This window comes from Eriocheir sinensis, chromosome 6 (assembly GCF_024679095.1).
Source record: "Eriocheir sinensis breed Jianghai 21 chromosome 6, ASM2467909v1, whole genome shotgun sequence".
NCBI classification, from domain to species: domain Eukaryota; kingdom Metazoa; phylum Arthropoda; class Malacostraca; order Decapoda; family Varunidae; genus Eriocheir; species Eriocheir sinensis.
In genome coordinates this window covers 6,883,603-6,899,548 of record NC_066514.1, presented here as the reverse complement: position 1 = coordinate 6,899,548, position 15,946 = coordinate 6,883,603, and the positions used below count along the sequence as shown (strand labels likewise).

The window sequence follows — 15,946 nt, the reverse complement described above, 5'->3', positions numbered from 1 at the left end:
AAATGATGATGAACCTGTGACGAAGGCAATGGTGGCGGGGTTAGGGGAAGAAGGAGTATCGGAAGACAAAGAATAAGATGGAAAGATGTGATAAAGTGTGACATAAATATACTAGGAGATGATACAATGGATAGAAGCAGGTGGCAAAAGATAACTCGAGCGGCCGACCCTGCAATACAGTGGGATTAAGGTCCTATGAAGAAGAAGAAGATGTATATACATATATATATATATATATATATATATATATATATATATATATATATATATATATATATATATATATATATATATATATATATATATATATATATATATATATATATATATATATATATATATATATATATATATTCTTCAACACTTAACATCCTCGGTCTATCCTTAACTCAAAATCTCAACTGGAAACTTCACATCTCCTCTCTCGCTAAATCAGCTTCCTCGAGGTTGGGCGTTCTGTATCGTCTCCGCCAGTTCTTCTCCCCCGCGCAGTTGCTATCCATATACAGGGGCCTTGTCCGCCCTCGTATGGAGTATGCATCTCACGTGTGGGGGGGCTCCACTCACACAGCTCTTCTGGACAGAGTGGAGGCAAAGGCTCTTCGTGTCATCAGCTCTCCTCTTACTGATAGCCTTCTACCTCTTAAATTCCGCCGCGATATTGCTTCTCTTTCTATCTTCTATCGATATTTCCACGCTGACTGCTCTTCTGAACTTGCTAACTGCATGCCTCCCCCCCTCCCGCGGCCCCGCTGCACACGACTTTCTACTCATGCTCATCCCTACACTGTCCAAACCCCTTATGCAAGAGTTAACCAGCATCTTCACTCTTTCATCCCTCACGCTGGTAAACTCTGGAACAACCTTCCTTCATCTGTATTTCCTCCTGCCTACGACTTAAACTCTTTCAAGAGGAGGGTGTCAGGACACCTCTCCTCCCGAAATTGATCTTTCTTTCGGCCACCTCTTTTGATTCTTTTTTGGGAGCAGCGAGTAGCGGCCTTTTTTGTATTATTGTTTTCTTTTTTGTGCCCTTGAGCTGCCTCCTTTGTTGTAAAAAAAAAATATATATATATATATATATATATATATATATATATATTTATATATATATATATATATATATATATATATATATATATATATATATATATATATATATATATATATATATATATATGTAAAATCTCTCTCTCTCTCTCTCTCTCTCTCTCTCTCTCTCTATATATATATATATATATATATATATATATATATATATATATATATATATATATATATATATATATATATACAGTCAAACCTCGGTTTTCGAATACCCTAATTTTCGTACGATTTGGTTTTCAACCTTTTGATCGAAATTTTGTCCCAGTTTTCGTACATCCCCTCGGTTTTCGTACAGTTGAAAATGGTCCGTACCAAACTCGTCAGCCTGCCCGCATGAACCGGTCGCCGAATTTTTTCACGAACTGATTCGGCGTCAAGTTCGTGGCCAAAATTCGGCAGTGTATTTGGGGCTTTAGACTACCCACATGCTGTTCTGAAGATCACTTATCAACCCGGACTCTAAAGCCCCAAATACACTGCCGAATTTTGGCTCACGACTGTGCGCGAATATGCAAGTCATCCTGTGTCGCGAACAAGTTCGGCATCTTTCTTGCCTGTTCTTGGCCGTTCGGGGACATGTCTGCGTCCACCACGCGACTTTTGACAGTTGGTCACGACCGCCACGAAAGTTTCATGTTGCATGAAAAATTCGCGGCCGTTCGCCGAATGTGCACGAATGCAAAATGGACGCCGAATTGTCGCCGAAATGTCGCCGACATGTCGCAGACAATTCGGCGTCCGATTCGCGGTGTTCGGCGAATTGTCGCCGAATTTTGACCGTTGAAATTTAAATTTTATTGGCAAATTTGTCGCCGACATGTCGCCGGCTGTTCGGGGACATGTCCCCGACATGTCGCCGAATGGCCAAGACTATTGGGGAACATGTCCCCGAATATTCGGCGAATTAATCACGACACGGCAAACGGGTCGCGGTGGGAGGTGTACACGGGGGTCTGTCTATCTATTTATCTATCTATCTATCTATTTATGTATTATCTTTCTATCTATCTATCTATCTATCTATCTATCTATCTCTGTATCTATCTATCTGTATCTCTCTCTCTCTCTCTCTCTCTCTCTCTCTATATATATATATATATATATATATATATATATATTTATATATTATATATATATATATATATATATATATATATATACGGAATAAAATAATACTATAATAATAAATAGTAAACAAGAAAATATGAAAAACAAGAAGAATCATGAATATATAAAATAGGTATGGAACCAACATTTTCATTTATTTCATAACTAATTCCCCGTCGAAGGAGAGTCACCTTGTCGTGGTGACGGGGCTTGAAGCGAGGTCGGCGGCACCACCTACCGTGGTGGCTTCCCCACCTCGATAGGGCTCGATATCCGTTGGCCTCGTGGACCAAGTGCTCCCCCCTCATCACTGGTAGAGGAGGCCTACTGGTGATGTTGCCCTCGCCCGCCCTGCCCTTTTACCACCTAGGGCAGGGCTACTGTCTCCCCACGTGTTTGCCGTGCGTGGCGTCCCGTATACTCCCCGTGCCCTCTCATCTGGGGGTTGACTCCACCGCGGGGCAGGGTGTAGTTCCCCTCGGTGGGCAACACGCTCCTTTGGTGGGAGGGTTGGGGTAAGACGGGTGGTTCAGTATGGCCCCACTGAATCAATCGGCTGGTCATGCGATGGCTAGGGTCAAGTGGTCATTGCCGGGTGGGCGGTCGCAACGGTCCCGCGGCCGCCGTTAAACACCTGGCAGTGGCTGCGTATACTTCCCCATTACCCCTGGGGCTGTTGGGTGCGGTTTGGCCCCAACATTCAGCCTCCCCTTGTTGGGCTCCGTGGTGGGTGGGGGTGTGGGGGAGTGAAACACCTCCCCTGTGTATGGGTAAGTTTCCCTTGCCTCGGCCTGCCTCTCTCCCTGACGTCCGCCTGTCCCCGATTACCCCTACACGGTCCTCTCTCGTCGCCACCTTGGAGCCTTTCACCGTTCCTGGTGGTGCCGCTGGAAAGTCCCAACCTCCTAGAGGGGCTGACCAAAACAAGTCCGTGCGACACAAAAGTCCACGTGTGTCTGACAAGGCTGCCTCCCATTCTGGGGGTAACTCTGATGTGCGTCCCTCTTCCAAGCTGGACGCACTTCAGATGGTGAATATCGATCCATCGTTTTCCTACCGTGCCTTGCACTCCTTACTCAAGCCATTTGGCACAGTCCTTCGTATCCGTCTCATTTATGATGGAGACTTCAAGTCAAACATATGCTATGTGACCTTTGCTTCCAGCGCTGAAGCCCAGTCGGCGTGTGATGCTGTTGCGACTCTGCCTATCGCAGGTGCTGGATTTCAAGCGAAACTTCTCCGCTCTTCCAATATTTCTGACAGTGACATGGACTATGTCCCGAACCTCTTCGAAGACGCTTTGTTAGAGCCAACTCCCAGGGACAGCCAGGTCCCTCCCCCTCGTTGGTTTGTTGCATACTACAGGAATGGGCGTGGCAACTGGCAGGTACTAGGTACCTCGCCAAAGAAATTGGCACGATCCCTGAGGGGAATCTGAAAAAGTATGGGAAGGGAGTGTTAGTCAGGGCTAAAGATATTACTCCAGCTAAAATGCTGCAACATCTACCATGCCCTGCTGGCAACATGTTTGAAACGGTCAAAGCACACCATACCTTCCATTATAGTAAAGGCAGTATATATAATCATGACCTCTATGAGGAGGAAATACTTGGGATGTGCCCTAGTTCTGTTCATAAGGTGTCCAAGATGAAGGGTTAAGCTAACATGATACTTCTCACCTTTTTTGGCTTTACCCTTCCCGACCGTATCAGTATTGGCCCTCTCCATCTTCGGGTAAAGCCTTTTGTTGACCGCCCTCTACAGTGTTTTTCATGTTACGGGTATGGTCATGGTAAGAAATACTGCACTGAGCCTTCTCGGTGTGGTAATTGTTCTGCATTAGGCTCACACTCCACGGCGGAATGTGAGTCAGATGCTTATTGCTTCTATTGCCAGGATGCTCACCAGTTGTCTTCCAGACAGTGCCCACGATATCGCCTGGAACAGGATATTTTGCAACTTGCAAATAGTCAGTTTATCAGCCTTGGTAGTGCGCGCCGTGAACTCCTCTACCGCCAGAAGGCCGGTACTGGAGCAAAGACGTACACCTCATCGCTAGGCACTCGCTCTTCTGCCCAGCCCGCTGCTCAGGTGTCCTCTACGGTTTCCTCCCGGACCTTTGAAGCTACTGTTATTACGTCCCATAATAGATTTTCCCTTTTGTCCTGTGATTCTGTCGAGTCACCTCCAGGTTCTGATGGGGCTTCTCCGGCCTCGTCCCAGGTGATGCATGTTGATGTACATGCACCTCACATTGCTTCGCCGAAGTCCGCCAGAGGTATGAAGAAGCGACATCGCGGTTCTACAGATTCAGTTGAATCTGTTCCGCCAACTAAGATTACTGTAGGTATACATGATTCTGGGGTCTCTCAGGATAGGCCTATGGAGGAAGATGCGGAGGCTCATATTGAGCCTGCTAAGACCCCCTCTATTCCAGTTCCTGTTGCTTCTAGTGGTTTTCCTGATCGGGATATGGAAACTGAGGAATCCCTTGGAGATAGTGTTGGGAATCCTCCCCGCGAGCATGTAGCTTCGGGGAGTGGTGTGCGGTCTGGCTCTAGTAGTGCGGCGTCCGGAGGGGGCGCAGGTTCCTTTGTTGGGAAAAAGATCGAGGTCCCTCGACCCGGCTCCTCTCGGGTCCCAGTCTCCTCTTCTCGTCGTATTACCGTACCGAATCAGGTGGGTAGAAGGCAGTCTCTTTCAGGGGCTCGCCTGGAGCGCGCTCGAAAATAGACATCTTCCTACTCCTCCAGTGGAATTGTAGAGGCCTACGAGCCTCGTGGGAGGAACTCCGAACATTGATATCTCGGTTTTCTCCTGCTTGTCTTTGTTTACAGGAGACAATGCTCGGAGACTACACTCACTCTAGTCCTCCTGGGTATCGTGCCGTTTACAGTACTGAACAGGGCCACAATGGTGGCACCGCCATATTCGTTCACTGTGATATCCCCAGAGCTGGGCGTGTTACTGGATTTGGGGTAGTCCGCTACCGCTCCTCCGCACTTCGGACGCAGGTAGTCCGCACCTGTACTTTTTTCGCTCGGTCCGCGCGCCTGAAAAACTAGTCCGCACCTCAAAAATAAAACAAAATAGTACAAGGCAATAATACATCAAGCTTCATATATATATATATATATATATATATATATATATATATATATATATATATATATATATATATATATTAGAAATATATATTTACCTTCAAATGGGGTGGGCCTCTCAAGCGCGAGTCTGGAATGTTCTATGGTAACGGCTTATTCCTCCTAATTTACATTTTCCCATTCTTAATTAAATTCTGGCATTACACTGGAAGGGGTCCAGCTCCACGTCAGACAAGGAAATGTCTGACGTCGCCAGCGGCGTAGGGGTTCTGGAGGCTGACGGTGCAGGCGTGCTGGTTCTGTAGCTCACGCTATTGACGCTACTATCCCCTGACACACTCCTGCTCCTGTCGCTATCACCTCTTTTCACGTATCTGTCCATGTTTATTTGTAAACACTAAACACTAAACAATCGCAGTGAATCACTAAAAGTTAAAAGATTCTGAAAAGAAAAAAAAAATTGACACAGTGATCAGCTGGTAGCACATAGCCCGCCAAAACGCGCGAAAGTAATGCCGCGGACTGTTTGTCGTCTTCGTTTTTTTATCTTTGAAAATCTCAGGTGCGGAAGTCTGGACCCAAAATTTCGCCTGTACGCACCTGTTACTTCCGCACTTTTGAAAACGTTCCGCACTTCCGGGCTTCCGCACCTCGTTTGGCGGTCCGCAGGTGCGGAGGAGCGGAGGTCCGGACCGAGGTGCGGAAGTGCCCAGGTATGGATATCCCTTCTGTCCCATTACAGCTTCACTCAACGTTGCAGTCTGTTGCTGTTAAGGTTTATTTGGGCAAATTTCATACATTGTGTAGCCTTTATCTCCCTCCTGGTGTTCCCGTTGACAAACACGATCTTGACGACCTGGTGCAGGAACTTTCCTCGCCTTTACTTTTATTAGGGGATTTTAACGGTCGCCATCCGTTGTGGGATGATGGTGCTACCAACCCACGCGGACTTTTAGTTGCTTCTTTTATTGAGGATCAGGGATTAGAAATTTTAAACTCTGGGGAGGTGACACATTTTCATAGCCAGACTGGTACTTTTACCTCTATAGATCTTTCACTTTGCACTTCTAATTCTCTTCCTGATTTTCGTTGGCGGGTCTTACCGGACTTGTATGGCAGTGACCACTTTCCAATTTTATTGGAACGCATTGATTCTGTACCACAGTCATGCCTTTCTCGCTGGCGTCTAGATAAAGCAGACTAGCAGCGATTTACGGAACTTAGCTCCTCTCTTCGTCCGTTGGTTGACTTTGGAACTTCTGACGAGGCTGCATCCTATTTCACTGATGCCCTACATTCTACAGCCCTTCAATCCGTCCCCAGAACGTCTGGCCAGTTCCCTAAACGTCCTGTTCCCTGGTGGAACGCCGCTTGCACTACTGCTGTGCAAGAGAAGCGTGCTGCATTCTCTCGACTTCGTCGTCACCGTGGGGACCCCCAGTGTTTGGATGCTTTTCGGCGAGCGCGTGCTCGAGCACGACGCACTTTCAAGGAGGCTCAACGAATTTCTTGGAAGGCTTATCTCTCTTCCATCACTACCAGAACTACACTCACAGAAGTCTTTAACAGAGTTCGTAAGATCTCTGGGAAGTTTTCCCCCCCTCCCCCTCCAGTGTTATCGCATGCAGGGGAAACGGTGGCGGACCCTAAGACTGTTGCTGACCTATTCGCCAAGCACTTTGCCAGTGTCTCTAGGAAAGATCCTACTGCACCAGGGGCTCGTCATCGCCGGGATTTGGAATCACTCGGCGTTAACTTCGCTTCCACCGGAGGGGAATCTTATAATATCCCATTTTCTCTCTCCGAGTTGAAGACGGCTTTATCCCAGTGTCATGATTCCTCGCCAGGTCCAGACGACATCCCTTATGCTTTCTTACGCCACATGTCTGACTGTGGTTTTACATTTTTATTGGATCTTTACAATTTCATTTGGTGTACCAGTGATTTTACATCTCTGTGGAGTGTGGCTGTAATTCTCCCCATTCTGAAGCCTGGGAAAGATCATCTCCAAGCAACTAACTATCGTCCTATTTCTTTAACGTTCTGCATTTGTAAAGTGATGGAGAAGATGGTGAATGTCAGGCTTATGTGGTACCTGGAGAGCCGGAATTTATTGACCCCGGTGCAATATGGTTTCCGAAAGGTGCGCTCCACTTCGGATGCTCTTTTATCCTTGGAATCCTCAGTTTGTGAGGCGTTTGCCAATAATCACCACCAGGTGACCGTGTTTTTTGATCTGGAGAAGGCCTATGACACCGCTTGGTGCCATGGTGTTTTACTTAACCTGTTTGAGTTTGGTCTTCGTGGCCGTCTCCCTGTTTTTATTCAGGAGTTTTTATCTCATCGTCTTTTACGGGTTAGAGTGGGGAGTACTCTTTCCGAGGTTTGTCCACTTGAGGATGGTGTACCACAGGGAAGTATTCTCAGTGTTACGCTATTTGCTGTGGCTATTAATGGAGTCGTTGGTGTCCTGCCTGATGGAGTTCATAGCTCCTTATATGTAGACGATTTATCCATTTCGTTTTCTGCGGCAAGGATGTCGTTGATTGAACGAAAACTGCAATTGACTATTAATAGAGTCGCCAACTGGGCAAATACGCGCGGCTTTCGATTTTCGTCCTCAAAGACAGTAGCTATGCATTTCTGTCGTCTTCGAGGCGTTCATCCGGACCCTGACTTATCTCTTGGTAATAGGCGACTGCCCTGTGTAGAGACGACTCGTTACCTCGGTCTTTTATTTGATAGCCGCCTAACCTGGGTGCCTCATTTACGTTACGTTAAGGCGGCTTGTCAGAAAGCCCTGTCCCTCCTTCGTGTTTTAGCTCATACCTCTTGGGGTGCAGACAGGGACACGCTACTCCTCCTCCACAGAACACTCATCCTTTCCAAGTTGGAATATGGCTGCGAGGTATACTCCTCCGCCAAGGAGGCTCGCCTACGCGTGTTGGACTCAGTACATCACGCCGGGGTCCGCTTGGCTACTGGTGCATTCCGGTCTTCACCGATACCTAGCCTCCTCGTGGATGCTGGCGTCCTGCCTCTGGATTTGAGACGCCAGTCCTCTCTATTCCGTTGCTGGTTCCGCGTCCAACGCCTTCCAGAATCAGTTCCTTGTGTGTCAATTTTGCAGGATTCCCGTTCGCCTGCATATGATGAGCGACCTAGTCTCCCTAAACCTTTTGGGTTTTGGGTAGCGTCTGCCATGACACCGTTGTCTTTCCCTCCCATTCCTATCTGCCCTTATCGAGTACCTAGGGTTGGATACTAGGAGGGGCAGCTATAGCTGCCCCTCCTAGTGCTGTCCCATGTACAGATATGTTTCCAGAGATTCGCAAGGTAATTCTTGCCAGTTGGCAGGAGAGGTGGAATGCTCGGGGTGCGACTTCCAAAATGGGAGAGATTACCAGGACTGTGTTTCGTCCTTGGTCATACGAAAGTGTCCGTGACCGTCGCTCGCAGACAGCCTTGACCCGTCTTCGGACGGGTCATACGCGTCTAACACATGGTTACCTCATGTCCCGGGGAGTGCAGCCTTATTGTGATGACTGCTTGGTTCCCCTGACCGTGCGGCACTTGCTGGTCGAGTGCCCCAGTTTGGGGGACCTGCGAGTGCGATACCTGTCGCAGTGTCGGGGAGAAGCCGGATCATTCCGTCTCTCGCTGATGCTGGGAGGGAGATGCCTTTCCCCGGGACATGAGGTACTTCTCTTTATGGAGAAGGCTGGCCTTCTCCATGAGTTATGACCGTTTTCTGTGATTTGTTTCGTTTCGTTTTGTTTGGCTTTGCTCTTGGTTTACTTTTTTAGGTTCCTTTTTTAGCCCTTTTAGTTTAGTTTTTTTTCTTTTCTTTAGTTTTTAACTCATTGAATGCGGCGCCATATGACCCTGGCTGATGCGGCGCCTAATTTAAATCAATCAATCAATCAATTCATAATTAATTTACTATTTATTACTTTATTTATTTCTTAATATCATTATTCTGCCATTATTTAACCTTTGTTTCATTTTCAGTTATTTAGATTTATTTCTTCTTTCAGATTCTGGTTTGTTTACTGATATTACGTAAACATTCATTCATTCTAAAATATTTGTAGGAGAGCAAAACAAAAACAAGTCACATTTATACATTTTATTACACATACTATCATACATATTACCACACATATTACCACACATGGTATTTACTCGCCCACAATTCTGTCCTGCTAGGACACTGCTCCCCGGGTGTTGTAGTAGTCCATGGGGTAGGCGCGGATTCCCGTGCTTTTATATGCCACATGGGCATCAGATGATCAGCTGTCAGAAATGTTGGCATTGTCGGAGAATTGTCCCCGACATGTCGCCGACAATTCGGGGACATGCGAAGACAATTCGGAGACTTGTCGCCAGTTATTCCGCGACAAAAAAAAACGTTAAAATTTCAGATTTTGAGCTCGGCGACATGGACGCCGAATAGTCGGCGACATGTCTCCGAACTGTCCTCGAATTGTCTTGAGCATTCGCTGACATGTCGCCGACATGTCGCCGAATGGTCACGAACTGTAAGAATCTTGGTCATGTCGGCGAACCGGTCGCCGAATTCGGCGTAAAGTTCGTGGCCAAAATTCGGCAGTCTATTTGGGGCTTAAAGGAAGCCGCCCAAGTGAAATCAAGAATGAGCCCAGGGGGCCAGGATGAGCCAAAAGTAACGGCGCCACAATATATATATATATATATATATATATATATATATATATATATATATATATATATATATATATATATATATATATATATACACACATATATATATGTTTGTGTGAATGTATGTCTGTGGGTCTCTCTCGAGACAGCCAGCCGTTCCCCTACGGAAGAGCACAGAGCTCGTAGTACCACTCACACACAACACACCGCGACAACGAGGTCACAACTCCTTGCCTGACGTCGCGTACCTACTCACTGCTAGGTGAACAGGAGCTACACGTGAAAGAAGATAAACCCAACTTATCTTCACCCGGCCGGTGAATCGAACCCCGGTCCTTCTGGTTGTGAGTCAGACGCTCTACCCCTGAGCTACCCGGCCGTGTGTGTGTGTGTGTGTGTGTGTGTGTGTGTGTGTGTGTGTGTGTGTGTGTGTGTGTGTGATTAATGCATTATCGTCAAAAACAAGGTCAGTGACCTTGGTATTGCCAACGGATGCTCCACAATGACTCTGGTCACAACTCTGCCTAGTACCCAGTCCATACCAGTGTTAAAAAACGATTTGGCAAGGACGCACCCACGTCGGTGCTAATTTAGTATGCGGTCTACCGCACTATTTGTACCGCCATATTACACTGAACCACCAATAACATTATGTAGATCCAGTGACAGGAGCACACACAGAAGCTATTGAACGATCTTGGTTTGATGCAAAAACAAAGACTTTAAACATAATGAGAATAGTCAGTAGTGAGCATTTTCAATCCCACCTGGATCAGATCTGTTGGAAAATACTCAGAGAAGATGCAATTGATGTGTTTGTGACATTCCTAAATGATATACACAGTGTGTACCGTTGGAGGGTCTAATTTTTTTTTTTTTTTGACGTGCTCTTCGCATTGTTACATGATTATGTGTTTCTTACATATGATGGTTTGATGGTTTTGATTGGTGTAATTTAATAAATTAAATAAATCAGCACTATTCACCTTGTTTTTCATTATCCAGCAGAATAAGGTTCCTGTGGTGAGGAAGACTTCCCGCTGAATTGTAAATATGGTGGTAAACCGCACGCTAAAGCAGAATCGACCGGGTACTCAGCATTCTAAAATAGTACCGCCGTGCCTCACTCCCGCATTCACGGGAAAGATGCTGGACAAGCTACCCACACACTCACACCCACACTTCACAGCACTCTCATTCCCAGAATGCATTCCAGTCAGCAAACCAATAGCCCTTGCAGGAATCCCATTGAGTCGGAGGAGCTCCCAGAGTGCCTCGTTATGCAATGAGTCAAAGTCATTCTTGAGATCGACATAGGCTGCAAGCATCCCCTGTTAGAACTCACGTCGGCGCTCCACCAGTACGCGAAGCGCTAGGATACGGTCAGTTGTTGACTTACTAAGCGTGAACTCAGTCTGTTCAGGTCTATGCAGCTTCAGCAGATGGCCGCGAATTCGCATCAGCAATATATGAGCTAACACCTTGCCTGGCACTCTCAGCAGTGTAATACAATCGAAGTTGTTTCAGTCTTGGCGGTCCCCTTTCCCCATCCAGATAGGGACGACCAGCCCCCTCTTCCAGTCAAGAAGAACCGCAACACAACATTAGTATAAGCACAGTACCACACTAGTAATCACGCACAGGCCCGTAATTCTGGCAGATTTTCGGCTGGGGCTAGAGAGCATCAGATGTTCATGAGGTGGGGAGGGGAGGGCGGGTAAGCAGTTTTGGGGGAGGCGCGTGGCTGAGTTGTCAACGCTCTGGGGCAACATTCAAGATGACGCAGGCTGCCGTCCCGTCCTCTATGACAAACTGGCTATTTTTGAGTCATCGCCGAGTGGCCTAAGACAACCCATATGTTGTCTTGAAGACAACTTATCATCCGAGACTCTATAGACTCTTTCGCCTCTGCCTGTCAACTTCTACCTTTCCTTCTTGCTGGAAGTATGCCTTCATACAGCCTGTACCTAAGAAGGGTGACCGCTCCAATCCCTCAAACTACCGTCCTATTGCTTTACTTTCTTGTCTATCTAAAGCTTTTGAATCAATCCTTAACCGGAAGATTCAAAAGCACCTTTCCACTTCTGACCTTCTATCTGATCGCCAGTATGGGTTCCGCAAGGGGCGTTCTACTGGTGATCTCCTAGCCTTCTTAACTGACTCTTGGTCATCCTCTCTTAGCCGTTTCGGTGAAACTTTTGCTATTGCGCTGGACATATCAAAAGCTTTTGATAGGGTCTGGCACAAATCTTTGCTTTCTAAACTACCCTCCTACGGTTTCTATCCTTCTCTCTGTACCTTTATCTCCAGTTTCCTTTCTGACCGTTCTATTTCTGCCGTGGTAGACGGTCACTGTTCTTCCCCTAAATCTATTAACAGTGGTGTTCCACAGGGTTCTGTCCTATCTCCCACTCTTTTTCTGTTGTTCATTGATGATCTTCTTTCCAAAACGAACTGTCCTATCCATTCCTACGCCGATGATTCCACTCTGCATTATTCAACTTCTTTTAATAGAAGACCCACCATTCAGGAACTTAACGACTCAAGGCTGGAGGCTGCAGAACGCTTAGCCTCAGACCTTACTATTATTTCCGATTGGGGCAAGAAGAACCTGGTGTCCTTCAACGCCTCAAAAACACAGTTTCTCCACCTATCCACTCGACACAATCTTCCAAACAACTATCCCCTATTCTTTGACAACATCCAGCTATCACCTTCCTCAACACTAAACATCCTCGGTCTATCCTTAACTCAAAATCTCAACTGGAAACTTCATATCTCATCTCTTACTAAATCAGCTTCCTCGAGGCTGGGCGTTCTGTACCGTCTCCGCCAGTTCTTCTCCCCACAGTTGCTGTCCATATACAGGGCCTTGTCCGCCCTCGTATGGAGTATGCATCTCATGTGTGGGGGGCTCCCTCACACAGCTCTTCTGGACAGAGTGGGCAAAGGCTCTTCGTCTCATCAGCTCTCCTCCTCATACTGATAGTCTTCTACCTCTTAAATTCCGCCGCAATGTTGCCTCTTTCTATCTTCTATCGATATTTCCACGCTGACTGCTCTTCTGAACTTGCTAACTGCATGCCTCCCCCCCTCCCGCGGCCCCGCTGCACTCGACTTTCTACTCATGCTCATCCCTATGCTGTCCAAACCCCTTATGCAAGAGCTAACCAGCATCTTCACTCTTTCATCCCTCACGCTGGTAACCTCTGGAACAATCTTCCTTCATCTGTATTTCCTCCTGCCTACGACTTGAACTCTTTCAAGAGGAGGGTATCAGGACACCTCTCCTCCCGAAACTGACCTATCTTTCGGCCACCTCTTTGGATTCTTTTTAGGAGCAGCGAGTAGCGGGCTTTTTTTTATTAATGTTTACTTTTTTGTGCCCTTGAGCTGTCTCCCTTGCTGTAAAAAAAAAAAAAAAAAAAAAAAAGACTCTCCCGAGAAGAGGATAAAGAATGAGCTCCAGGGGGGCAGCATGAGCCAAGCAGGATGACGCCTCTAAAAACACTTCCCTCCGCCACAACGGGTTGGGGCTGACCACCACGTCCCATACCCGCGCCATAGACAAAACGTAATATAGTAAAATAAAAAAAAATAAAAAATTGAGGCAGATATGGGAAACATTGGGGGGACTATAGCCCGCCTAGCCCCCAAAGATATTACGCCCCTGACACACCAGTTCACTCACTCGCCCTTTTCGGTGGTTATGCAGCTGGCTGCACTATTTTCACGCTGCAGGCAACCAACCACAGCCTTTCACTGCAGTTATGTATTTATAATTCATGTCATACGTCCCAGGAAAACATTGCACAGAGCTGACACTTATAATATTATTGGAGCTAAGGAGACCGAACACTTACCAGTGAATGAGGACTATGTTATTTTAAAACTAACTGCAATGTTTGAATACTCTATTATTTCATTAAATTGCAACTTTCGAAAAAAAATAAACACACTGACGCTGCCTAAAGATCAAGAACCATCTCTTTCAGAATGTTGTTTTCATTATTGTATGCATGAAATAAAAAAGATATACAAGACTGACCTGTCTTCCTAGATGGTATGGATAGTAGCCCGTCATCAACGCCGAACGCGTCGGGGTGCACAACGGCTGAACATAATTGTTCGTCAGCCTTACCCCGGAATCATAAAGCTTCTGCAGGTTTGGAGTTATGATTCCCTCGTTGTGCCACGATATATCATTCCATCCTGAACAAATTGAGAAGTCGTGAATATAAAGGAAATAAACAATCTTAAAAACACTTTATTTTCTTTTTAAAAAAATACAGTAATTCTTTACAAAACAAAAGGAGTGAGGGTTAATTCCAGTCATAACACAATTTAACTGCTTCCATGGATTCAAATATACAATTTATTGTTACAATAAATCGATCATTATTTTTTTACCAACAGATAGAGTATACATATACAGTATATATATATATATATATATATATATATATATATATATATATATATATATATATATATATATATATATATATATATATATATATATATATATATATATATATATATATATATATATATATATATATATATATATATATATATATATATATATATATATATATATATATATATATATATATATATATATATATATATATATATATATATATATATATATATATATATATATATATATATCATAGCTGGGCACGATAACAGAGAGCCTTATTCCCGATAACCGATAACTGATAATGAAAAACCTTAACGGCGATAACCGATATTCGTTAACTAGAGACACAAATATTGGCGATAACCGATAACCGATACCCGATATAAATCCACAATTCCGATACTAGCTAGCGATAAGTCCGATAGGCGAAAACGATACTATATTGATATTTCAGATAGAACAACATTGATGAATTCAAATTTTCATTATCTGTATTTTAGGAAACTTACAACCACACGTTGACACGTACATATGGACGGTAATACTAGAAATGCCTGAACCGGTGTTGTGTTATTTGGCGTCCCCGCCGTTTAATTTTTTTTACAAACACTGGTCTCTCGTGAACGGTGCATGCTCAGACCAGCAAGCGTAGACCTGTGCAGTCTCACAAAGCTTTTAAACCGTAATTAAGAGTTGCTGGAAGGCTGGATCAGACATATAGTACCACTATCACCATCCTCGCTGTTTCAAGAACGACACTTTGTACGAGTTGTATTTATATGTACAGAGTGTACGTCGTTCTAGAAACAGCGAGGATGGTAGCACTGTATGTTTGATTCAGCTTTCCAGCAACTCTTAATGTGTTAAAAAAGCATTGTGAGACTGTACAGGTCTACACTTAATGGTCTGAGCATGGGCAGTTTATGAGAGACCAGTGTTTGTAAACAAAAGTGCCAGCTTTTGACGATGGGACACCAAATAACACAACACCGGGTGCCTTCAGTATCATGGCATGGTCACAAACGAATATGGAATATCAAATTTGAGGCAGTGAATAATCATTTTTGGGGCAAAGTTAAATGATTTTTCTCTATGAAATATTGATTTTTGAGTAGCATAAAATAAATAACCTAGTGCTTTAATTTCCATGATCTAAGTATGAAATCTCATCACCAAAGATATTTCATACCCCGAAGTTTTTTCATACAACACCGGGCCACGCATGCGCAGTAGGGAGACAATTTTTTTTTCTGAGAGGCGGAAAAAAAAGTAGCGATTATCGCTGGGTTGGTTACAAAAGTAACGAAGATACCGATATATATTTAAATAAGTAGCGGATGGTCGATAATCCGATTTTGTTATCAGCGATAAAGTATCGCGAAAACTTATATATAACAGCTATATATATATATATATATATATATATATATATATATATATATATATATATATATATATATATATATATATATATATATATATATATATATATATATATATATATATATATATATATATA

General features: G+C 44.6%; 1 protein-coding gene across 1 annotated transcript in view; it reads right to left on the bottom strand.

Annotated features, from left to right (window-relative positions):
* LOC126986919 (arylsulfatase B-like) overlaps window positions 1-15,946 on the bottom strand; it is a 157,076-nt gene that overhangs the window by 63,691 nt on the left and 77,439 nt on the right. The window contains exon 2 of the mRNA XM_050843433.1: window positions 14,050-14,213. Within this exon, the coding sequence (XP_050699390.1) occupies window positions 14,050-14,213 (164 nt within the window). The remainder of the gene's footprint in view (window positions 1-14,049; window positions 14,214-15,946) is intronic.